At 39.5% G+C, this 26,162-nt stretch overlaps 1 protein-coding gene and 1 long non-coding RNA gene across 8 annotated transcripts in view; one reads left to right on the top strand and one right to left on the bottom strand.

Moving 5' to 3' along the window:
• On the top strand, positions 1-21,164 carry LOC124870500. Of its 2 annotated transcripts, XR_007038791.1 has the most exons (6): positions 1-599; positions 5,014-5,078; positions 16,277-16,307; positions 17,364-17,396; positions 19,891-19,917; positions 21,029-21,164. It is a non-coding gene; the product is annotated as an uncharacterized LOC124870500 (long non-coding RNA). The 2 variants fall into 2 exon arrangements; XR_007038792.1 differs by lacking the exon at positions 19,891-19,917 and having other exon boundaries at positions 5-599; positions 21,029-21,162.
• Positions 17,367-26,162, bottom strand: part of LOC124870498 (uncharacterized protein DDB_G0286299-like) — a 23,144-nt gene continuing 14,348 nt past the window's right edge. For 2 of the 6 annotated variants that reach the window (XM_047369220.1, XM_047369219.1), the window contains 10 exons: positions 25,613-25,822; positions 24,648-24,797; positions 24,475-24,562; positions 22,340-22,377; positions 22,176-22,251; positions 20,546-21,133; positions 20,301-20,457; positions 19,876-20,135; positions 19,740-19,798; positions 18,674-18,766 (listed from right to left, as the gene is read on the bottom strand). In XM_047369220.1, the coding sequence (XP_047225176.1) occupies positions 18,677-18,766; positions 19,740-19,798; positions 19,876-20,135; positions 20,301-20,457; positions 20,546-21,133; positions 22,176-22,251; positions 22,340-22,377; positions 24,475-24,562; positions 24,648-24,797; positions 25,613-25,822 (1,716 nt within the window). In that variant the 3' untranslated portion in view covers positions 18,674-18,676. Of the gene's footprint in view, positions 18,206-18,439; positions 18,488-18,673; positions 18,767-19,739; positions 19,799-19,875; positions 20,136-20,300; positions 20,458-20,545; positions 21,134-22,175; positions 22,252-22,339; positions 22,378-24,474; positions 24,563-24,647; positions 24,798-25,612; positions 25,823-26,162 lie in introns of those variants that run through there. The other 4 variants (XM_047369225.1, XM_047369222.1, XM_047369221.1 and 1 more) reach the window with 4 other exon arrangements.

The following is a 26,162-nucleotide window of genomic DNA, read 5'->3' on the forward strand; positions in this document are numbered from 1 at the left end:
TCGGAATTCCAATTTGTTGTAGGCTACATTATTTATATAGCGTCAATTCCCAAAAGTATTTTTTCCGATTTTAAACTCAGAAATTCAGCCTTCTGATTACAAATTGCGCGGAAGGATTGAATTACCTCCAAATCTTAATTTTTTTTTTTTTCTTGGTTTGTATTGTATCATTTGAAACTAAATCAGATTTATGAAGGACACTTTTTCTGTTGAAAATATTGCTAGTTTTTTCTCAGCGACGCAGTTTCCTCTCCTATCTCCCACGGGTGACCCGTCTGTTAGCTTCGACCACCGCCACGGGAAGCGGGACCCACACCGTAGCTAAACTTTCCACCGTGTTTAAAATCATAGTTTTCTTATGGATAATTTTTCGCTGGACCATAAAACAGTCGTCGCTTAGCTAAGAGGTGAGGTGATTTGTTGAGCTTTTTAAAATGAACGCCATGTTAAAACGGACGTTAGCAATAGGTAACAATAGTTAGCATGGCTAGCATCAAGCCAACTGGAGGCTAGCTAGCAAAGTAAATGACGCAGCTGATTAACAAGCTAACATTAATGGAGAAAGCGGACGACGAGTTTAGGCACCAAAATTCTGCCCAGTAAGTATTTTTACTTTGAGGTTAAAATGCATCATTGTTAATGTTTTTAGGGGGTTTTTTAACGCTCTGCTGGCTCTAGATGTCTACAGCTGAAATGTGTTTGAACAGTTTTAAACCTGAACTTAAAATTGAATTATCATTATTATTATAGCAATATTATATTAAAACGTCTAGAAGCTTTTGTTTGTTAGACACAAAACGAATAAATGTATATATATTTTTAGATTTAGCTTTCAATGAGGAAACGGTGTTGTCATGGGAATGTCGACTCTTCTCAGAGATCCGGATCATTTTGGCTCGGCTCACCTAAAATTACCATCTGTTACGGCGGGTAAACAGCTTTTCACTTAATATTATTATTATTACTTGTTCTGTAAACTGATTGAAAGAGTTTAATAATTCCTTAAGGGAAATTACTTTACCACAGCATACAACAAACTGACAGACTGACTCATTGCCTATTTTTCTCACTAACATTAAATTATAATAAACTTATCCAGTTTTTAAATTCGTTACGATTACCAAATCTATCCAATGTTAATATTAAGGTTCCGAATCTTTAACGTGATCAATACTTTCAAAATTGATTAGCTTATTTTTATTTCTAGACAGCTTTATAAACAATGCGTTTATAGGTTGTCTGTAATTAGTTGTTTATGTTTATGGCTAATTCACAGGTTAACAAAGAGTTTTTGCACATATTAAGGGGAAGTGTAATTGTATCTTGCAACTATAGAAGAATAAAAGCATGAAACTAGAGCTGCACAATGTCTCAGAAGGCAGTTTTCATGGCAGTAACCATGTAAGAAATTATATTTCAAGGGCCATTCTTGTAAACTCTGCATGTCAGTAAAATATGAGCCTGCTGGGTGAATTTTCACTGCCCTTGATGGTCACTCTAGGTGTATGTAGACATGCCAAAACCCACCATGGGTGAACAACTGTTTTTTTTTTTATGGAAAAATGACTTTTGATTAAGGAAAAGTAAGAAAAGAGCCAGGGAAATGTGGGTTAATCGGAAACGTAGTCATCGCAATATTCAGCAATGGTATCACAATTGCATGGGTTACTTATACCATATAATCCTACAGGAGTTTCTGGAAGTTTCTTTCATTTCTGCTCCGTTCTGCTTAAAGGCTGTAGCCCTGCACCTATGCAAGCTTTTTAATGTGATGGTATAGTCTTCGTTTCTTTGATACTCTAACCCGATGGTTAAAGTAAAGGGGGGCTACCTTTTGTGAAGCACTCTAGCTAATATTCTGTGATTTGCAAGTTCATTTTATTTATAAGGCACATTTAAAATAAAATCAAGTTTACCAAATTGCTTTACTTGATCACAATTGGATAAAAAGTAGGGCTTTAGCTATAGAACTTTGTGGGCTCATGTCCGTGTACGTTGTCCACTATGTTACATACCTTTGTCCAGAGATATGTTTTTAGGATGTCTGCACCAAAGTGTAAGGCTTTCGTTTGTTCTCAGAAGGTGCTGAGTAGAGTTTAAACAGATATGTGGCGTGAGAATAAGCTAAAGGTCAGTGTTTGCTTCAAAATATCGACGGGCACACCGCCTGTTGATATTTTCAAAACCATTTCTCTGTCTTCTTTTATAAAACATGTCTTCACATTAAGCCAACTGACAGGCTAGCTGCTCATAAATGTTCAGAGAAATGTGGAAATGCAGCAACTCATGATTGATTTGAAGGAGACGATGAGATAAGTAAAACAGGACTTCCTGTCTGAAGTTGCTGTGTAAAGATGGTCAGAGCCACCGGACTGCTTACAGGTACTCATTTAACGATTTTCTAACTCGTGTGTGTCCTCCATAATGATGTGTGCATAATGACTCAGGACATCTGCTTGTTGCTCCACTGATGATTATTATGTCCCCACGTTAAGAATCAGAAATGAACCAGCTGTTATTGTTTGCGCCATGCTATTGTTCTAAACTAACTTTTAAGTGTTTCCTTTTTTGACCTATACTCCCAGATTCATGGGATCTTGTTGTTTTCTGACTTTCTCATTATCGCCTGCCTTTCTCCATCATTCTTTTTGTATAAAGAAGTGTGTGTGTGCAACTGCAATGACTGTCCCTTGTAAACAGCACGTCACCGTGTTTTAGGGTTGTATATTAGGCAATTATTAAATATTCATTCTTAAATTATTAATATTTGCCATATCATTGTTGGTAATTGTAATGTTTATCAATAGTGAATATCCCACGCTTTTCTCACTCTTCTCCTCGTTTACCTTCATCACAATTGCCCTAGCATCCTAAGGATTTTGCCGACTGAAATCTACATCAAGTTTGTGCGCCAAGGGAAGTGAACGTCCATCTTACTGGCCAAAATAATTCTTAGCACGCAGAGCATTATTGCATGTTCCTTGAAATATAATAACCTATCAAATATTGCATCCAAGTTGTCTTTGGGGTTTGACTCTATGAACTAATTAATACTGCAATGATGACTGCGGTTCAAAATATTGTAGAGCTCTATCATGCTTAATACAAAAACAAATTAGCAACCATAAAGCAACCAATCCCCTACCTTCAGATCCTCTGCCTGCACTAAAGATCTCAGAGGAAGATGTAAACAGGCTCTTTCAGCGCATGAAAACAAAGAAAGCTGGAGGACCTGATAACATCTCCCCATCATGTCTGAAAGCCTACGCACATCAACTTGCTCCGATCTTCACAAGGATCTTCAACAAATCACTGGAGAAATGTGAGGTCCCCTCCTGCCTCAAACGATCCACCATCATCCCGGTTCCCAAGAAACCCACCATCGTAGGATTAAATGACTACAGGCCTGTAGCCCTGACGTCTGTGGTCATGAAATCCTTTGAGCGGCTGGTGTTGAAGCACCTGAAAGAGATCACAGGTTGGACCCCCTGCAGTTTGCTTACCGAGCAAACAGGTCGGCAGATGATGCTGTTAACTTAGGTCTACATTTCATCCTGCAACACCTCGACCACCCAGGGACGTACGCCAGGATCCTGTTTGTAGACTTCAGCTCGGCCTTCAACACCATCATACCAGACATCCTCCACCAGAAGCTCACCCAGCTCAACGTTCCAGCCTCCACCTGTCAGTGGATCAACAGCTTCCTGACGGACTGACAGCAGCAGGTGAGACTGGGGAGCATCTTCTCCCACAGCAGATCAATAAGTACTGGTGCCCCCCAGGGATGTGTTCTATCCCCACTCCTCTTCTCTCTGTACACAAATGACTGAACCTCAGCGGACTCGTCCGTGAAACTCCTTAAGTTTGCAGATGACACCACTGTCATTGGACTGATCCAGGACGGTGATGAGTCTGCATACAGACAGCAGGTGGATCGGCTGGTACACTGGTGTAGTCAGAACTACCTTGAACTCAACCCACTCAAGACTGTGGAAATGGTGGTGGACCTTCGGAGAAAACCACCCCCATACACCCCCCTCACCATCCTCAACAACACTGTATCGGCCGTGGATCACTTCAGGTTCTTAGGAACCACCATCTCTGAGGACCTGAGATGGTCTTCACACATAGACACTGTTCAAAACAAGGCCCAGCAGAGACTGTACTTCCTGAGGCAACTCAAGAAGTTCAACCTTCCACAGGAGCTGCTGGTCATCTTCTACACTGCCATCATTCAGTCTGTCCTGTCTTCATCCATCTCAGTGTGGTTTGGCTCATCCATAAAACAGGACAGGTCCAGACTGCAACGAATAATCAGGACTGCAGAGATAATAATCCGGGCTGACCTTCCCTCCATCCAGGACTTATACAGGTCTAGGGTCAAGAAAAGAGCTGCTAAAATCTCTGCAGACCCCACACACCCTGCACATAAACTGTTCAGAGTTTTACCTTCAGGCCACTGCTACAGAGAGTTTCTTCCTCCAGGCTGTTTCTCTGTTGAACATTTAATTGAGTACAAAACAACAGCATACAGATGTTGCAAATGTACCTTTTTTATTAGATATGTGTAAATTGTAAATTTGTATATTCTGTAATGCAAAAGAGCAAAGTGTACCGGAGTCAAATTCCTTGTTTGTATGTATGAACGTGGCAATAAAGCTGATTCTGATTCTGATTCTGAAATTGCTGAACTGAGTATTTATATGAAATAAACGATGCATCAAATCAGAGATTTTTGCCTTAAGGAATTTGTTTAATTAAATCATTTGAGCCATTCAGTGAATCATTTCAGCCTTAGTAAATAATACTGACACATTAACTAAAGAGGAAACAAATCAGTCGACTCCCATCGTTAATGTTAGGGAGTTGGGTCATAAAGGCAGATTGGGTCCCAGTAGACACATCACTGGCGGTTTTCCTCAGTGTTATTAAAGCGTTAAAAGTTACCCTGGCTCATGTCTAGAGGTGAAAAGGTTGTTTATGTTTTTATACATGTTTTTTGTTTTTTCGCAGAGCTGAGAGAAGATCCCAAGCAGAGCTGTGAAGGATGAAATTCTCGCTGGTCCAGACCATTGTTGGTGAGTTAAATTTCACACTGACCGTGTTTGTTTCTTTTCGTCTGTTAAATAGCCTCTAAGTCACTGTTGCTCAGTGAGCAGTTTTACTATAAAGAGAGGCTTTTCTTCTTTAACTTGTACTTCCTCCGGCTACATTGAGATTTTCAGCTCTCTGTACCGGTACTAAACCCCACCTCTGTTTACAGAACAGAACACAGTTCTGATCACTTCAATAATTCAATAATCCACTGGTCCACTACAAGTTTAAGCAAACACAAGATGTTCTTATCAGATGAATTAGAAGGGGGATGTTTGATTTGTTCTACATTAAAGCTTCGATAGTGATCAGTGTTTTACTTGGTGAACACGAGGACAGGTAATGAAGTAGAAACACAGGAAACTGCAGAGCTCAGTGAGCCTTCAGCGGTCTGCTGTTCGATGTACCAGTTTGTTAAATGATGCTGATAAAATGTGCATGTTGCCTATGGTTCAGAGCTGCTCTCTAATAAAACTTTATCATACACCCAAATAGGAGCTTGTAAAGAGTTTATTTATGGTGTTCATTAGTTTCCACAGAAAACGACATTTCAGATCTGTAGCCGAGGCAAAGAGAGCGAAAAACTGCAAGCGTCAGGTATTATTTAAGCTGCTCACAGAACATAGTTCTGTAAATCCGGCACGTCTGAGAAACATGTAGTTTTAGATCCTCTCCATCATTTTTACATGTGCATCTAAATAAATTAATATTGAGGAAAAGGTTTATTTCTGTAGTTCTTCAGAAAAACAAGCTTAAATATTTTATAGATCGATTACACACAGGGTGACATATTTCATAACATTTATTTCTGTTGATTTTGATGAGTATGACGTAGCCTAACTTCCTAACATCTCTAGACCAGGTCATGTTTTTGTGTTTGCTTTTTGCGAGGAAACATTTGAAGGTGGCATCTGCTTCATGTGAAATAATGTTGTACTTCCTGAAATGGCTTTTAAAAAAAAAAAGCCATTTCTTTGTTGTGTTTGGGCTTTCATACATCTGTTTTACTTCATAAATTTCCTCAAAACTCTTTGAACCGTCTCATGCTGTGGGTTTTTCTTATGGAAAAAATGCAAATCTTTATTTAAAAAGCAGCATTTGAAGCAGTTGAATAATTTTGGGTGAAAAGTTTAGGAAAATGTGAGATTCTCCTGAAAGCCTCCGCTTGTCAGGGATGCTTTGTTTATTTAAAATAGATTTTTCTTTTTCTTTCAGTTAGTTGTTGACTATGTTTGTTAATCATTATTTAACTGACCGAAGTAATAGGTACGTTTAAAATGCACGTTTTATTTCACAAATATCAAAGTAAAAAAAAAATATATAAGAATAGCTGCTTTCATTATATTGTGACATAAAAGTTATCTCTGAATTTTCTTTAGATTGTTTTAACCAAGAATAAACATACAAGCTTTTATGTGTATGACCTAAATAAAAATTCGTTCAGTTTCAGGGGATAAATCTTGATTATCTTACTTTTTGCAAACAGATCAGAAGCACATTTTTGCAGTTTGTTTATAAATTCTGAAGCTTATAGACTTCTCGACTTTATTCGGCTGCTTTAACTTTGTAACTGTTCAATAAAAACGATTTTAAAATCGTTCATTTTTAAGAAAAGGCCAAAGAGGCTAATGAGGAAGTATAAGGCGACTTCAGTAGACGAGTCTAAACAGCAAACTGCATGATTTTTCCTCTGAGAATGGAGGGAAAAATGCAGGTTTTTGAGTGGCATTAAAATGGCATGTTTTAGTAAATGTGAACATTATCAGGAAGTGTGCTTCATGAAAGCTGTCTGGGTCAGCCTGGTCTCATCTCAGAAACCTGGTCTAACAATTGTTAATATTTGCTCCCAATTCAGCTCTTGAAAGCAATCTGAGTTATAAAACTAGACTTTTTATCTTTTTCAGATTGTAGCTGGAGGACACGGACAAAAAGCTCTCAGTCTGTAATGCTGCTTTTACCTGAGCCTGACAGACAAATAAATGACATATAAGTCAGTAGTTTGGAAGCAGAGCATGAAGATGTAGGAACAGAAACATCTCCGTAAAGGCAAAATGCTTTTCTGCTGCTATTCTATGCCCTTTATGATTATGAAATTCTCTTTTAGCACAGATGTACCCGTGCAAGATATGAGTAGATTGGTAGAGCAGCTATGAACAGGTACAGTGGTGGGGATTAAATCTAGATGCAGCAGTTTTCACGTCCTTGCATCGATAAAGCTTGACCCGTTTAATTCAATTCAAAAATACTTTATTAATCCCAAAGGGAAATTAAATGTTGTTGTAGCTCATATAATCCAGGTTTCTTCAAAGAGTTGTAGATGCTGATGGCTGTGGGCAGGAAGGATCTCCTGTAGCGCTCCGTCTTACAGCAGATCTGAAGAAGCCTCTGACTGAAGACACTCTGTTGTTGTAGGACAGTCTTATGAAGAGGATGCTCAGGGTTCTCCATGATGTTCTTCATTTTATGAAGAATCCGTCTTTCCACAATGATCTCCAGAGGTTCCAGAGGAGTCCCCAGAACAGAACCAGCCTTCTTTATCAGCTTGTTGAGCTTTTTTAAGTCCCTGGCTCTGATGCTGCTTCCCCAGCAGATGATGGCAGAAGAGATCAGACTCTCCACAACAAACTTATAGAAGATATGCAGCATCTTGATGCAAACACCAAAGGACCTAAGCTTCCTCAAGAAGTACAGTCTGCTCTGTCCCTTCTTGTAGACGGCTTCACAGTTGCATCTCCACTCTAGTCTGTTGTCCAGATGAACACCGAGGTATTTATACTCCTCCACCACCTCCACTTCTTCTCCCATGATAGAAATAGTTTTTGACTTATTCCTGTTTCTCTTAAAATCTACAATCATCTCCTTTGTTTTAGTCACGTTCAAAATGAGATGATTGTTTCCACACCATGACACAAAGCGGTCCACCACCTTCCTAATAATGAGATATTCTATGCTTTCATTTAGAGACATGTTCCACCCAACTGTATGATTTCGGGGGTTTTTCCGCTGACATAAACTCTGTTAGAAAGCAGACGGCGATTAGCACTGATGCTAAGGCAGGTGAAGATGGCGGAGATAATGAATATAAACTCACCAGCCAACTTTAAATGAACACAGTTGACCTTATTACTGACATGAGACACAAAATGATGTGAATGTGGAGGTCTGCCTGTAACCCTGCATCAGGATGAGGAGCTTTTATCTTGTCCTCCTTTAAGGCACTTCTGCTCATTTAGAGACGGTTACAGAAGCTATCACCTTCTACAAACATATTGCTGTTACTGAGAAGGGGGCTTTCAGTTCCTCTTCTGTGTCTCTTATTGAATTTTTTATGACCTCCTCCATGTCCCAGAACAGCCAAGGAACATTTTCAGCACAGTTGAGGCGCCTCACTGTCATTACAGTTAAGTTTCATAAGTGATCGCGCTTCTACTTTAATGTTTAGATCATACAGCAAGATGTTATAAAAGGAAAGTTCTGAAATGAGCTTTCTGCTCACTGCAGAGTTACCGAACTTTTTGTTAATCACATCTGCAGCCTGGTTTGAGGATTTTTCACTAAGCTTCAGTGTTTTTGGCAGATTTTTAAAAGCGCTGGAATTCAGTGGACAAGACCCGTTTGTTAAAGAGGATTTATTGAAGTAATACATTAGATATTATCAGCTGAATAGTATCAGTTCTTTGCTCTGTCTTGTCGCATTGAATCAAACCAAATTGCATTTATTGGCAGTTTGTTTTCGCTAAGAGAAGAATGGAGCTGCATCGTGATGTCGGGGTGAATTGTATCGAGTCGTATCGTTTTTTTTTTCCATCTCTGTATCTGAAACGAATCGGATCGTAGGCTGCGTGTCATGTTACAACCACATATTTTTATTTGGCGTTAATGTGACAGAACAACACAGCGTCGTACATTATTGTGAAGTGGAAGGAAAGGACACCAGGCTCTCAAAGTGTGCGTTTGTTTTCAGCCCACCTCAGCCTTACTTAAAACCACATTTTGCTGCTTTGCACATTTAGAGACTTTAAATTTTAGCCAGTCGTCTTGGCTAAATAGTTCAAGCTCAGTCAGGTTTGATGGAGGGCATCTGGGAATATCGGTTTTCAAGTCTCACAGATTCTCTAATTAGGTTTATGTCAGGACTTTGACTGGGCCATTCTAACAAATAAATATGCTTTGATCAAAACCATTCATTTGTGGCCACTCTAGTAAATAGGTGACTTTTAAAGGCATTTAGTTGCGCTTAAGTTTAGAAAAAAGCTCAAGGAATGTGAATACTTTAGCAAGAAAGTTTTTATTAGTTAAATCAGTGCAGAGGCGCCCAGGTGTTGACTCCACACTTGACTTGGGATCAGATTAAAGGGAACAATCTACCAATGCCTTACCTGCCTCCTCTTTACTCTTCATTTCCTCCTGAGCTCAAGTGTTGATTCAATAACATTTTTTCTTTTGTGATATGCTTAGAAATCTTGTATAAAAATAGCTTTAAATCATCTTAAGCCATGAAGTAAAGAAAAGTATGGCTAAATGGCTGAAATCCGTCAGATATTCTTACTGTTTTATGATAAATGTGTCTGTAAAGACCAACGGTGTGTGATGGTGGAGCATGCAAAGCAGACTTTGTGTCCTGATGAGTTTGTGTGATTGCCTTCCGTCTTTCATCCGATGTTCCCAGAGGAAGGAAAGCGTCTCATTGATGACTTTGCTATTGGATCTTCTTTTTTTCTGGACGATCCGCGGCACAAGACAATCTTGGGCTGCTACTTTTACCGTCCTGTTGCGGTCGTTGTAAAATTGATTTGAGTCTCTGCTGAACAATAACAATGCAAACATACATACAGACTGACAGCTTGATTAGCTAGCAGTGGCAGCCGCGCTCCCCCATCTCATCTTGTCCTTAAAACAAAGGGCCATTATGTTGGAGATGTATGGTGGCGGAGACGCAGCAGAGCGGGCTGTCGGATCAGCACAGAGGAGAGCTTTCCGGCTACAGCCCTGGGATTATTCGCAGAGAAGGAGGGAAAATAAACAGATTTATTATAGACTGGGCTGTCAGGGATCCACATATACTTTCAATGGGAAGTGTGTGGAGCACGAGGATTCTGATAAAGGTAATAACACAACTATAGTCTAAGCTGAAGGTGTATGCATGAGACGCTAAAACACATTCCCAAAGCAGCGTGAGTAATCTCTGAAGGACTCAAGGGAATGCTGATATGCTTCCTGTACTACCTGCACATTCAAACACCGACTGTGCTCGCTCCTGCAAAGCAAATGTATGCAGCAAGAACACACCAGGACAGGAGGGAAACTCAGGAAAAATGCCAGAACCTTCATCCATCCAGTTAGGAAATCTGCAGAGGGACATTTTTCTAACCCGGTTTTATCCTTTTGCAGCAGTGGTCTTCAACTTGTCATATCTGGTCTATGATATATAAATTTATAAAATTATGAGTAATTAGATGCATGAAGTAGGCGCATACCTGGCCTAGACAAAGTGGGAAGAGCAGAGGGAGGCGCAGTGACAAGAAAATGAGACGATGAAATACAAAACTGAAACTGTTCCTCACCTATCAGTTAATATAAACTTGGAAAAGAAAAAAATTTGTGTTTGGCTTATTTGTTTTCTTTGTTGTAACAATGTTTCCTGGCAATAAATCTTACACAGTTGGAAAACCTGCTTAGTTCCCCTTTAAATGGCACAACAGTTGTAAAGAAATGCATTTCTGGTTTGAGCAGCAGAGTGTTTCACTCTCAACTCTGCTGTTCAGTCCTTATTTCTGTTACATATGTGGCACCACTTAAAGGTAAATAAATTGGCATTATTACGACAAAGAAGTAATCTACCCTCTTTAACAACTGATGTCGAGAGGAAGCATCACCTTCAGTCAGAGACGACCTGTCAGAGCAAATTATCACTAGCTGTTGAACTCTTAAATGTAAAATAGAGAATATGACCTACCAGGAACCAGTAGAGTCACCTGGTTGGGGTGACCTAACACTGGAGGAAGACCGTGCCAATGCGACCAATTAGCCAGAATGTAGGGGGTTCCTGCAGGGTGTGGAGAGATGTATTAACATCTCAGTTCGCTCTTCTAACATTTGGTAGTGTAGGAGTTCCTTGACTGCTATGAACGTGAACATCATACTCACTGGCAGCCTATCCAGGTTCTGGGAGGAGCATGGAGGGATGTAGGGGCAGCATATCTGTGCAGGGTCTCTGTGTGAGAATGGATTTGGCGGGTGACCACACTGGCCTCATCTATAGACCCCATCATAGCAGTGTTGTTAGCTATTCTAGAGCCATGATTCTCGAACGCTTTCGAAAAAGTCCCGGATTTTCCAAAATTCCAGGTTTGTATTTGGAAAAAATTAAAAAAAAGTCTGAATTCTGTGTAGGGAAGATGGTTTTTTCACCAATTCCAACCTTAAAAACCCTGCTGGAAGACATTTCAGATTACAGAGAGCTAACGAAGTACCATCATCCCTTGCTGTGTTTGTATGTTTGCTTTTTTACAGATTCATCAGAATCAGAATATGTGTCCCGATGAGTTTGTCAGATTAAAAGCACCTGTTGGGAAAATAACAATCTTTACGTTGGTAGTGAGCAGATTTTTCATTAAGCTCACATTTCTGTATTAAAATTGTTTTTATACTCTAATCTTAAATGTCGTCTTGTCATTGGCTGTAAGCAGAAAATCATCATAATTAACAGAAAGAAAGGCTTAAAAACATCAGTCTATGTGTAATTGATCTAAATAATGTGCTTTACTTTCAATAATATTCTAATTTATTGAGATGTACCTGTATAAAGCAATTAACAGTCTGTATTTCTGTAGCAGTCTAATATTGAGAAAGAATACAAACCGAAAATCAAGAAAAAACACCATAAATTCAATGTATTTACTTGGTGCCAATTCACAACAAATGCAATCTTAAGGCACTTTACAAGACAAACAAATCCAATTTATATATAGAAATATATAATAATTAAATGGAAGTCTGATTTTCATGTTTTTAATTGAAGTGATCGCCTAAAATCGCTTTGGAACAACTACACAACTGGAGAAGGAAGAAGTAGTCCTAGAAGATACGAGAGCAACCATCATTCTCACCTGACATGAACTTCTAAACCCAACAATATTGATGAACTGGAGGGAATTGACCTTTAGGGTCTGATGTCAATCATGCTTGCAACAGGTCTACTTGGAAGGAGCTGTATAATTTTGAGGCTCAGTTGTCGTTAAAAGTGACATTTTGTGTTTAATTTGGAGAAACCACTTGTAATATGAGTTGAATTGAGTAAATATTTATGTGATTTGTTTATTCCAAACCGCTCCTAGGTTGTACATTTTTAGTTGGAGTTTTTCTGGGTTTTAAACTTTTCTCTCTTCAAAGTTGTTCTTTGTTAACACATTTCTAAAATAATTTCTCCCACTGTGTCTTTCTGACATTTAAAGTTCTGCTTCTGTTTTAGAGCTTTGAGTGACGGCAACACTGTCTCAGTTGTAATGATGAAGGGGTTGCAGATATTATGAGCTGCTCGGGATGACTCCATCAGCGTGACGCCCCTAGTTTAGACGGGAGATTGTGATGCACAAGGCGGGCAGAGAGACAAATACAGAGACTGATATAGATGGAGAGGAGCTGGGGGTGGGGGGGGGGAGATCTGGACTCAGAGCAGCCTCACAGGGGCCCGTGACAGACAAACTGTTCCTCCCTGCATGGCTGCTTTAATGACAGGCAAGCAAACTCATCCAGCAGGACAAACAAATCACTGGGACGAGCCTCAGCAGGCCTCTCACACATGCAAACACTGCCCCCTGCTGGCAGGTCTGTGAAACCACTTGATTAAGACGAGGAAGAAGCATTCAGGGCTGCAGGTGGTGGGATTCAAGTACAGTTTATGATGCTTTAAATTTCTTATTTTTCTCTTTCATGTTTACTAAGTTTTCCCTTTCCCATTGTGATCTCTTTTTGTTCTCAGAAAACTGAAGTAATGAGCAGCTGGGAAGGTTTTGCATTGACTGACAGGTGTCATATGCGTAAGTGCGTCTGAACTAAGACTGACGAACCACAGCAGTGTAAAATAAGATTTAATTTACAACCTTTTATCACAGCTCCGATGTTGTCTTGCTCCAGAGGGCGCAGAAATACACGTTGATGAGCCTGATTGTCGTCAACACTGAGAGTAAACATCAGAAAATGTACCATAGTTGTTTGTGGGGGCAGTAACATCAGTTACCATGGAGATAGACGAAACCCAGTCTTTCAGCACATCCTCGACCTCCTCGGCTCTAAAATTAGGCTGATGAGAACAAAGCAGACATAATGAGACGAGTCTTTACAGACGACTGATACTTTAGATGTGATGTTTGCTGTAAGAATGAACATCTTCAGGATCTTTTCACATTGGTTGGTTCAGCTCAGGGTTTCTACACAGTCTGGAAAAGTTTGGGGTTGATTTTAGGTGTTTTTTAAGTATAGAAGAAGAAAACTGTATAGAAAGTAGTTCCACCTCCATCCAGTCAGCTGGTTGTCTATCATCTCGCCCTCCATTTTTTCATAGATCCATCAGTCTGTCACCTATCCATTGTCCACCATGGGTTTGTCCATGCAGATATTTGCATCATGCCATCTGCAGGTACTTTTAATGCACACTTTGAGTCTCAAACAACATTTTCAAGTCATTTTTTCTAAATCTGCAGCCAGACGGGCTGATGTGGAAAATGTGTTGCTTTTGTCTTGCTGTTTGCAGCTGCAGAGACTTGAACATTATAACGATGGATGGATTTTAAATGCTGCATTTTGTGTATCGTGATAAATCCAAGGGCTGCACGGTGGCGCTGTTGGTAGCACTGTTGCCTTACAGCAAGAAGGTCCTGGGTTTGATTCCCAACCAGGGATCTTTCTGCATGGAGTTTGCATGTTCTCCCCGTGCATGCGTGGGTTCTCACCGGGTACTCCGGCTTCCTCCCACAGTCCAAAGACATGCCTGTTAGGTTAATTGGTCTCTCTAAATTTCCCTTAGGTGTATGAATGAGTGTGTGTGTGGTTGTTTGTGTGTTGCCCTGCGATGGACTGGCGACCTGTCCAGGGTGTAACCCGCCTCTCGCCCATAGACTGCTGGAGATAGGCACCAGCTCCCCCGCGACCCACTATGGAATAAGCGGTAGAAAATGACTGACTGTGATAAATCCAAATTATATCATATTAATGAGTTAAAATTCATTTTTATAAACAGTTAAAGTTTTCATTCAGCTTGAAATGATCAGATAGAATTAAAGCTGTTCAGTTGAACAGAGCAAGGAACATTTAGAATAGATCCTTGGTTTGTTTTTGACACTTTGCACAATTATCCCAGGAAAACTACCAGGGTCAACAGCAGACACTAGCCCAGCCTGATGATCTCTCAAGGTCCTGCAGATTTGATGACCTTCTGACATGGACCTTCATCTTCAGTTCACCCCACAGATGTTCGCTGGGATTCAAGATGAGCCTTTGTGCCGGTCGGTCAGTAATGTTCACGTCAGTCTCCTGGTGGTAGTTCTGCAGTAGCAATGATGTATATTTTGGGTCATCTTCGTGTTGGAGAACAAAGCGACGACCCAAACCCAGTTTTGCTGCAACCTGCTTTATGTACATGTTCTCCTTTCTTTGAGTCCTTCCATTTTCCAGACGCACGAAGACCACCTCCATGTTTGTTCTTTGGGTTCTAGGCATCTCCTTCTTTATCCAGACCTGGTCGGAGAGCTCCAGTCCTGTGACATCTGACAGAAGAACATTAAGCTTTCACCAGCCTCTCCTTGGCATACTCGGTGTCTCTTCTGCAGAAATGGAGTTTTCTGTCTGCGACCTTGCAGTTGATTCCTCTGCAGAGCTCTGGTGATTGTCAGAGGACACTCTTCCTATCATTCATTAGTGTTTTAATAGTTGTGCTGCAGTCTTCAGAAACATCTCTCTGTTTTTCTCTACAGGGTTCATGAAATATTTCATTATTTGGAATGTTTTAAAAAACTTTGTGGTAAAATGCTTTATTCTGTTTAACAGCCCTTCTGGAAAACATTTAAAACATAAAATCCTCAGAGCCAAATACGTTTGATCTCGATCTGCAGTTTTACAGAGAAATCAGAATAGGTCCGAGCTTTCGTCTGGAAGTTGAAAACCTCTCAGTTGGAGCTGGTTCAGTGCAGACTCTTACTCTCCCTCCCCTGCAGTCATTCAGCGTGTCCTGCTTCTTTATTAGCCTCTAATTGAGTAAAAAAAAAAACAATTTTAGTTTTCACTTTTATGCACATTTTATGCATGTGGTTTTCTGCAAAGAAAGCCATCAGCAGAGTGGTGCGACTGTGAAAATCTATAATAGCTGCAGAGAATTACTGTAGAACAGGTTAATTTGCACCGTTCATATTAATGCCTTCCCTGTGCAACACTTTGCTTTGGGTTATAAAAGCACATTTTCATTAGCTGGATACTACAATGGAAGCTCGCTGCTCTCCTGGGTGCATAAATGTCCTAGAACTTTTCAAACAGATATGCTGATTTAAGGTCAAACGTTTTGGTCTGTAATGGCGTCCTGGCGCTGGTGTTGAGACTTCCTGTCCACTGGCTGCTGTCCTCATGGTCCCGCCAGGTTGCCCTGCTGTAATTACACATAGATCTGTCACACAGATAATTTCTCATTTCTCTCCATGAGCAAAATAAATGTTAGATTTGTTGTGTTTTTTTTTTTTTATGGAGCACGATGTAATTTACAGCCGGAGACATTCAGGCAGCTGCCTGCACAATGTTTTTCAGAGTAACATCAGTATCAGTCGCGAGCTGAAACGACTGAGGAGTCTATTTGTTTTTCACAGCATTTCCATTTAGTTGAACTGGAATGGAGGCTGTGAAATTAAATTTAAATACCTCTGTTCCTGTTTAGTGGGTCGTTTAGGTCTGATTAAATAAAACCGTGGCGCCAGAAACCTAATTAATAAAATACTTCTCTGTAACAGATTGTATTTATTTTAAAACATGTTGCAGTGAGATCTTTAAGACCTCGCTGTGAGAATCTGCTTTAAGAATCTTCTTTTAGGTCTTTACTGGTTACTAGTTTACATTTTAGTTTTAATCTGACTCATTGAGCTTTGTGTTGTATGTGTAACCTGATTGACGTAGGAGTTGATTATTTTTTTATTGTTTACAGATCTGTACCTGCAGATCATTCCCGGCTGAAGGTAAATTCTGTTTGTCTCACATTTAAAACTTGGGTTCAAAATAGTAAATTTCAAAATCTTTGTTTATTTTATTCATGCAAATGCAGTAGAAATATGACATTCAAATAAAAAATCTAAACATGAAAAAATGAGCGAAATCAATAACCGTTCAGACGCTTCACAACAAGTTAAAATAACAGTTGAGTTTGTTTACAACATGTATATGTTTAATGTTAATCGTATACATTAAGTGCATTATAAGAGTTCTGTATCAGGTTTACAGAACCTGTCCCAACCCGTTACTTTAACCGTCCACCGTCAGCGACTTTAGGTTGTTTTTCTGCAGGATGGCAAACCCAGTCGTGACTGATGGGACCAGTAAAGGTGTGCTCAACATGCTAAGATCAAAGTGGGCTCGGTATGCTGGGAGCTGGACAGCATCCTGCAGATATCATTGGTTTTAATGTGCAGCTGATGCCAATAAGTGTGTTTTTGGTACCGTCTGCATTTGTGCAACATCCACCTGTGGAAATATTTGGTAGTTTAACTCTGAATCTAATGTCGGAGTAAAAGTCTTGGGGGATATTTCTGAGTAGTTATTAGCAATAAAAATAATAAGTAATCTGTGAATTAAGAGGCTGCAGTGGTGCTTCTACCACAACCAGTGATTGATCTGGTTCAGGATGCTGTGCTGCTGTTATTTTGAACATGACGTATCGGAAGCAAACGAGGAACCAGTTTTAAGGGAAAAACTCTTTAATATGTGAAACAACCAAGGAAATAATTACAGGAGTGTCAGAAACGTATCAAACTATCATGGATTCTCTCTAATCTCCAGTCATGTCAGCTTACTTATTACTTAGACATTTTGGTAATAATTATAATAAAACCAGAAGTGCAGCAGTAGTGGAGTGTAAAATAAATCAACTGATGCTTTATGTCAGGAATTAAAGCCAACATTCAGCTTCTTTTATGGGAACATGTAAATATTTTGCTAAAGTTAAACAAACAGAAGATGAAGTCAGACTTTGTTTGCATCGTTTCTTTAAAATATTTTACTGTGGATTTGTTTTGCAGGAGAAGCTGTTGTGTGAAGAAAACCAACCGCTGGTGAGTTTCCACTGAAATCTTTAGGATTTATACAGTTCATGCAAATTAAAAGCAAACATCAGTAATATTTATACTGCTGACCAAAGACCAGGAGATGATAAATTAGTTGCTTCTATTCTTGTTCACAAGCTTCATCTCAGAAGAACTGATGCATAGATTATTAATGGGAGTCTGTTTATTAAAAAGGCTCAAAAATAAACTGCATGTGTAACAGGATCTTATCAAGTGCATAAATCTATAAAATGAAACATTCACAGCTTTAGACTAAATGTAAACAGTAATACAACACATCAAACCTTAAACTCTAACTGAAGATAAATGAAGGTTTCACAAAGTCGTCTCTTCTGACAGAACATTTTAGGCTTCTCCTATTGACTCTAGTTTCATAGTGAGATCAATTTGTGTTCCTTTATTGCTAAATCATATTTGGATTTCACTAAATTCAACTAGTTACCTTTTCTATGTCATTTGCCGAATTAGAGGCCATAGAAATGATCTCGTCTTGCTAAAAGTAGACAAAAAAACCCAAAGTGGTATTTAGAAAGCTGCTGAACATGTTTAAAGTAACCATTTTATGTTGTTTCTAAGCTTCAGAACTATCTAAAGGTCCCAGCATTTTTACTCATCATCAGTAAGGCCCGTTTAATTTAAGAATCCCCACCAGGAGTCAAAACTAGTAAATCTAACAGTCTTTAAACCCATCACCAGAAATCCAAGTTCCTCTCATCTCAGAGTAATTGGGAATGAAAACTCCAGTATTTGGGTTTTCTGGTCCAAAGATGCAACCGTTGCCATGTGATGAGCAAATCCTGGGGGACAAGAAGAGAACCAGATCATTTATTATAGTCGTTAAAGGTACCTATGCAGTGAGGGAGAAGAAAATACCACAGCGGGCCAATTTCTCCATGACATTTGATCTTGAAATGGACCTGGAGTTTCCTGCCCGACACCAATATGGTTATACTAGTTAGCTATTATTGTTTATAATATTTTGAAGTAGATAAAACTGCCAGTGAACGAAACGTCCACCTGGATCCACTTACCGCCATTATTCAGTTTTACTGCAGCTTTTTGGTTGTTTTTTTTTTTTTCTGCAAATGTAACAAACACAGAATAATTTAACAGAATTCACTCCAACATTAGAAGGTTTAATAAAAGATAAACAGCTCCATAAAACAGGTTATAGGTTCGGTTTTCTAGACAACATTGAGACCTCGCTATGTCAAATACTGTGGAAGCTTTATTTGTTAGATTAAAAGTGTTATTATTGTTTTTACCATTTACAAGATGAATTCTGTGAAGAATGGTTCACTCTGAGCAAACATGCAAGCCGTCTGGAAATAGATGACATTAGGGAAAAAGTTCTTGGCCTGAGGAATAATTGATGGGCTTGTTATTGCAGTTCAGCCAGGAAATCTTGTGAGATCCTGACCCCGGCCAGGTCAGTGTGACATCAATTCAGCAAATAATGAGAATGTTATTGTAAACTATCTCGTAGGCCAATCTGATTTATTCCAGATGTTGGGCTGAAGTTGGATTCCCGGAACTTCAACCGAGAAGCAATGTTGTAGATGCTAAAACGTTTTACGTAAATGAGTATGATGATTTCTATTGGTCAAGAGGACCTCAATACACACCAATGCTTTGTATCTGTATAAAAACAGGGATTCTTGGGATTTTGATGAAGATGTTTTTGTGCTGTGAGAAATAAAAGTTCCCTCCTGTGAAGGCTGGGGAGAGATATATTTCTGTGTTAATTGTTTTAGCTCAGTGATACTACATTGTTGCTGCAGTTCTTCCTAACTGTCCAGATTATTCTAACGTTGGTTCCCAGTGACGTCTCTAATCTCAGACCTAGAAAGAAATCAGCTGCTTCACTCTGAAGGTATGTGGGGAATTATTGTTCAGGAAATGATGATAAATCAGCTGTGATTAAGAAATATCATCACACTAAACTTTAGTTGGCTTGGCTGAATAGACCGGCCAGCTGCAGCAACACGTTCACCAGCAGACGTACGATAGACTGTGACCACAGCAGCCATGTTGGATTTGTAGGTCGGGCTTGACAGGACATTGTGATCTCCTTCATTTGGAAATCCTAACCGAGTAAATCTGGACCCTCAGCATCAAGACCAACGACAACGGTCTGGTGCTGAGGGTCCAGATTCTCCATTCAGTTTCAGTTTCTGAGCTGAAATAAATGATCATTCTAGGCTACTGAAAGATGAATGTTTAAAGTCGCTGCTGGGTCTTTGGTCAGATATTTAAGAGTAGTGAGACGGGCTTAATAAACATCATGCTACTCTAGCAGTCAGGCCCTGATGGTGTTAGAAGGTCTCTCACCTCAGAAACAGCAGGAGGAGCTTCTGTGTCTTCTAGTTGTATCTTTAATCTGTCCTTCTCTGTGGATGTTCATATAAACATGGGTTAAGGTGGTATTTTTAAATTGGTAATAAAATGATTAATGGAGTCATCTTACTCTTTTTCTTTGCAGGTGGAAGTTGGGTCACCATATCAGGAGGTGAGATTTCTCCCATCTTTGTTTTTTTCTTCTTTTCCTTTTTCTCTTTTGAAAATTCAGATTCATCTTCAGGAGCGTCCAGGATGTTCATCACAGATTTCCTCCTCTTCCTCCTCCTTGGAGGTTGGTTTTCCTTCCATGAACTTTCTTCTTGTTCTGTGTTTATTTCCGTCTTTGGTCGAGGAGACTTGCCGGTTTCCTTTTGCTCCTGCTTTTGTCTGGAAATAAAAAAGTTCCTCTTAACTTTAAAGGTCATGAATGCACCATGTTCTGGTATTGTTGGCATTTCTCCTTAGATAAGCTAAGGAGAAAATATCTGAAAGCTTATAACTATTTTCAGATTGTGAGGAATTTATTGTAATATTTAAAAGTAATGAACAAACTTTTTTCTTCCTGTGATGGTCTGTCCGGCGTGAAAGTTGGGACTCTGTGCTTTCCTCATCATCTCTTTCTTCCGAAGCTTTAACCTCTTCTTCAGGCTCAGCTTCCTCCTGAGATGTTTCTTCTTCTTTGCAGAGGAGAGCTGAGATGAGTTGCTGTCTGAGAAGAGGTGTTCAGACAAACAACTGTACAGATCAAATGTTTCTACACCGACATTTCCTCTCTAAAAACATCTGATTTTACTCACCAGCTGTGGCCTTCGTCTGCTCTTTCTCACCCTCTGCTGGTGCTTCTTTAAACTGCAGCTCCTCCCTTTTCTTCTTATTTTTCCTCAGTCTCGTCTCTGCAGAGTTCCCAGAATTCCCCTCATCCATTCCAGTCATCTCAGTCTTATGCTTCATCCCATCTGTAAGCTGCTGCTTCTTCTTCTTCTTTTTACTTGTGTTTTCTAAAGGAAAGATGGTCTCCTCCATATCTTCTCTCTTCCTTTTCTTTGCTTTCTTCTTTGGTTTAGCTACTTGAGACTCTTCTGACACTTTGTTCTTATTCTTCTCTTCGTTTGCCATCTCATCTCTCTTTTTGCCCTTCCTTTTCTTCTTTTTTGACCTGCTTGTCAGAGGAGAGTCACTGAGTGTGTCTGTATAGGCGACATCAGTGCTTGGTGTGACTGCAATGTCCACCCAAGATGTCTCAGCAGAACCCTTTTTGGACTTTTTCTTTTTCCTGGCAGTGATTGGGTCTCCAAAGAGCTCTGCTGGTTGCTGCTTGGCCGCTTCGTTGGTCTGGATGTTGAGGATGATGCAGGAGTCATCGTCTTCCTGCACTTCTGCAGCTTCTTGTTCGATAAAAATAAACAGTAACGGGTCAAACACTGAGCTTGTTTCTCTGTCTTTTTATCAGTTATGTGAAGCAGTTCACAATAAATGACTACATGTCGATAAGGTTCCACATTTATTAAAGTAAAGGTGGAGGACAACTGTGACACAACCAAATACAGCTCTTAGAAAATGTATCCATTTTGAAAAAGGCTTTTCAGGACAACAGTTACATAAAGAAGTGTGATGGTCATCACTACACTGCACACAGTAACTGCATTCAATCATTTTTTTATTTATTGACACCTTAATGGAATAAACATTGGCGGAAATATGTAAAGTAAAAATCCCAACAATACAGCAAGTTCTCAAACCATTAATTGGAATTTATCATCACAATAATTCAAAAATCTTACGATAAATACCCACCCCTACTCTGGTCTCTGTCATTTTTGGCTGAAGTCATGAAGAGCCACATATTACAGACTTTCTTGTTATCTTTTAATGATCTGCACTGTTATACATATCTCTATAGATATCTATGTATTTCTGTATCATCTAAAATGCCTTTAAATGGCATTTGTTTCTACACAAATAAATTAAACAGATTTCTATACAGGCTGCTGCTGGTAAAGATCCAGTTTAAAAATCAGTTCTTTGATAACTGATGTGCATCAACAACGCCGCTCCATCCGGTCAGCCTTGGAGCGTTTTAATGCCTGAATGAGTCACTGCTAGAAGGACATAACAGAGAAAAACGTTGAAGAACTAACGATCAGGAAAACTCAAAAGATTACAAGAAATCTGGTTGCTTAGAAATAAACATAAAAACAATCAAGGAACTGGTTTTAAATCTTTCAGTGAGAATATTTTGTTTTGCTGCCTCAGAACCAGTTTAACTTGATGCTGTAAATACAGAATATCTGAAATCTGACTAAAACATTTTATTGTTTAAATTATATGGATTGGACCTTTTTGTCTTGTACAGTTTGTTACGATGAAATGTTCTGTAGGAATAAAAGCTTTATGTTCTGGTTCTTGGTGACGTTTGAGATCAGTTACCTCGAGCTGGAGGATCAGAAGCATCGCTCTGGTCCTCTGTGGCCACCGGCGTCTTTAGCTCGTCTTCTTCCTCTGTCTTGTGATGAAGCACAGAGAGGTTCACATGTTGCATCCATGGAAATGATTTAATCTCAGTAGGTGGTAAAAATACAGCTTTGTGTTACCTCAAATCTCACCACTTGTGGAATTTCAGAGTCTGCATCTGAAAAAGAATAAAAGTCTGAAAATGATATATTGTCAGTTTTTTTTTTTTTTTTACAATTAAAAGTATGTAGAAATTGTACGTGTGTGTATCTGTATTTAGCCCCATTTAATCCGATACCCTCTACATAAAATCCAGTGGAACCAGTTCCCTTCAGAAGACCTCTAATTGGTTAACAGAGTCAGGCTGTGTGTAATTTAATCTGTTCTCAAACAGCATCATGAAGACCAATAAACTCAGCAGACAGCATTAATAAGGGGAGGTCCATGGTTACACTGGAGGAGCTGCGTAGGTCTAAAGCTCAGGTGGGACAATTATGTCATGGAGCTTTGAAGAAGTGCAGCAAGAAGGAAAACCTAAAACTGCACATGATAAACACACCAGAGTTGATGAGATAGATGGAGCTAAATACTGGACCACCCCGGCAGACAACCTTCAAGAGGCTGCAGAAGAGTTGAGGTTCACCTTCCAGCAGGACGACAACAGTGTGATGGTTTAGATCAAAGCATATCAATGTGTTAGAAAAGAAGACTTGAAAACTGAGATGGAGAATAAGCCTAAAATGTATGCAGCAAAAGCCTCACAACTGTAAATACAGCTAAAAGTAACTCTACAAAAGTACTAACTTAGCGGGGCTGAATACACATGCTCGCCACACGTCTCAAGATTTCTATCTGAGTCGACCTTCTGCACATTTAAACCAAGAACATCTATCCCATCTCCACAGATGTACAATGAATAGGAGACCAAGCTAAAGAGTTTGAGGACAACCAGAGGCCTTTTGAGCTAAATTTAACAAAACCCATGATGGAAAAACGTTGCTAAAAACAAACAACCTGTGGACCCTTTAGTTAGTATGATGGGCAATGTAGTGACAACATTTTGATTTCAATCCTCCTAAGAACACATTTGTCCTCATTAAGAAACTGACTAATGATCTTTTTCCAAGATTAAACTGTGAGGGATTATAAAAACAACCAACACTGAGAAATGAACCCCCGTTTGGGAAGTTACACAACCTTCTGACCACAAGGTAAAATAAAAGATCCCTTTTAATGTCTTTGTTTTTTTGTTCTTGTTTTCCTCCAATAAAAATCTAACTTCTGCACTTTACCAGCTGGAGATGCAGTTAAGCCAAAGAAAAGGGAAAAAAGGCTAAATATTTTTTCCTCCCTGCAAAATAAGCGACAGGAAACATGTCTGGTGTAAACTGCTTGTAGATATCTGACTGCTCTGTCTAAATGGTCAATACTCAAAAAATAAACATGCAACACTGAAATCTGTGCCTGTGTCTTTAATGTCCAACAATATGAGTTTAAATTGACATTTTGTGGAATAAAATCATGACTGCTTGTGGTACATTAAGAGTATTTCCCCCAACTTCTAAACTCTTGGGCTGCTGTGGATTTTCTGCATGGAGTTTGTTTGGAAGATATTTTTATTTCAGGATTGTAAACTTAACAAAAATTCCCAGTCATTCCCAGTTTCCTTTGATAGATTGACTTCCAGTGCTGAAGTTTAATTAGACATAAACTTTACAAATTGTAATGGGATTTTATGTGACTGACCAATATTAAAAAACTGAAAAGTGTGGTGTGCACTTGTGCTCAGCCCCCTTCACCCTGACACTCCAAAATAAACTCCAGGGCAACCAAATGCCTTCAAAATTCCTCTAATTAGTAGAAAGTGCACCTGACACACACCATGCCCACTGTGAAACATGGTGTGTGGATGCCTTTCTTCAGCAGGGACAGGAAAGATGGTCCGAGCTGATGAGAAGGTGGAAGGAGCTAAATCAAGACAATACTTCCACAGCGACAATAGTTTAGATTACAGAATGTGTAAGAATGGCCTATTCAAAGTCCAGACCTAAGTCAAACTAAAAATTTATGTAAAGATTTAAAAATTGATGTTCACAGACACTCTCACTCTAATCTGACCGATCTTAAGATAATTTTCAAAATTGTCAGTCTCCAGATGTATAAACCATGTATGATGATGTCTTATCATAAAAGATTCAAAACGTCTCAAAAGCCTAACAGAGGCTAAACCCTCTGAAGCTCGTGATCTCACTAAACGAATATTGGTCAGTGTTACCTGCAGGGGGCGGGGCCTCTCTCTCTGCGGCCTGATTGGAGGTGTCCTCGACTGTCGGGTCAGAGACAGACTCAGCGTGAACGGATCTCTGCAGGAGGATTTAACATGTCAGCAGGCAGCTGCTGCAACACCAGAGCTACAGAGTTCCTCAGATGTTTGGTTTCTTATTGTACCTCTGCAGCTGTGAGCTGCTCCTCCTCCAGGAGCTCCGCTACATTTGTCTCCTGAGAGGAACAAACGGTGGCTACTTGAACAGCATCGATCGGTTCTGATGCACAAGTTTCCTTTGTGACTTCAGGGGAGTTTATAACAGCTTGTGGCTCCTGGAGAAAAAAAAAAAAAAAAACATAGATTGGACTTTAAAAAACATTTGTTTCTCCCTCCTGTATGTAAACAAAGTAAACATTTTCCAACCACAGGTAAACTTGGTTTCTCATAATAAAAACTTTTTAGGTTCTTACAATATTTTCAGATTTTTCCAGATTTATGACCATTTCTAGTAAATGTTTAACTTGTAAATCTAAGAAGTTCACTATGAGTTTATTTCAGATTTCAGTTCAAATATGGAACCTAGAAAAATAATGAAAGATGGACAGACAGATGGATGGACATGGCTCTTTCATTTGTTAATTCTGGGCTTTTTAAATTTTAATTCATGCAAAGCGGTTTAGTCAAGACAACCTGGCCTGAAACCTTTAAGTTTCTGTTGTGTCAGATTGTGTAGATTAAATCTGCCAGTTGACCATACTTTTAGTAGTTTGAGGATGTCGTTTTCAATATTAAATGAACTGAACCCAGTCTGGGCTAAAAAACAGGCTACAATCTGCAGAGTGGCGTCCTGAATGCTAACCAGATCCAAAAATGCATCTCCTCCTTTTTTAATGCTCCCCAGAATAAGTTACAGATGTTTGAAGGCCTAGCTGGGAGAACAGCAGCAGCAACTCTGGATGGTTTGTTAGGATCTCTGCTCGTTTCAGTTCCCTTCAGGGGAGGAAGAAGAGAATCTGCAGAGGTGGAGGTGTTTCAAAGCAGTCTGTTGTCTCAAATACACGTCTGAGATTAATTTTCTTGTTTTAGTTACATTTAGGAACCACAAAAGTGTAAGAAAAAGCATCTCGAGTGGCCTTAAACCACTGACCTGCTCTTCCTCGTTCTCCTCTTCCTGCTCGCTCTCAGAGCCAGACACCTCAGCTGGATCAGAGGTTCGCAGTTGTGTTTCAGGCTGAGAAGGATTAATTGGGTCAGAGTTGCCCTGAGTGGGTTCAGATGTTCTCTCAGTGTCTGAGGAAGCAGAGATGGAGCTTTTCCCCTCGTTAGATGCCACAACCGATGCTTCAGTTGGGACTGTCTGTAAAATATGAACAGGATGAACAGAAATATGTTTAAATAAAACAAAAAGGAAGCTGGTAACAGCTGAAATGAGTCAGTCCATCGGAGACCTGCAGGAAGCAGCAGGCTGATGCCGAGTATTTTCTGCAACTAAATAGCTGTATGACAGATTTTATGTAACAACTGAGCATTAATTCACGAATAAAAACAGATCAGGGGATTTTATTATGAATATTGTTGTCAGTTTATGAGAAAGTCTCTCCGTTTAGTTACACAGACTTGCTGATTTCAGTCTGTTGGTCTGTTGGATAACGAGGAACTGAGTATTTCAGATTCAATGAACTTGGACATCCAGGATA

The sequence above is a fragment of the Girardinichthys multiradiatus genome, chromosome 6 (assembly GCF_021462225.1).
Source record: "Girardinichthys multiradiatus isolate DD_20200921_A chromosome 6, DD_fGirMul_XY1, whole genome shotgun sequence".
Classification (NCBI taxonomy): domain Eukaryota; kingdom Metazoa; phylum Chordata; class Actinopteri; order Cyprinodontiformes; family Goodeidae; genus Girardinichthys; species Girardinichthys multiradiatus.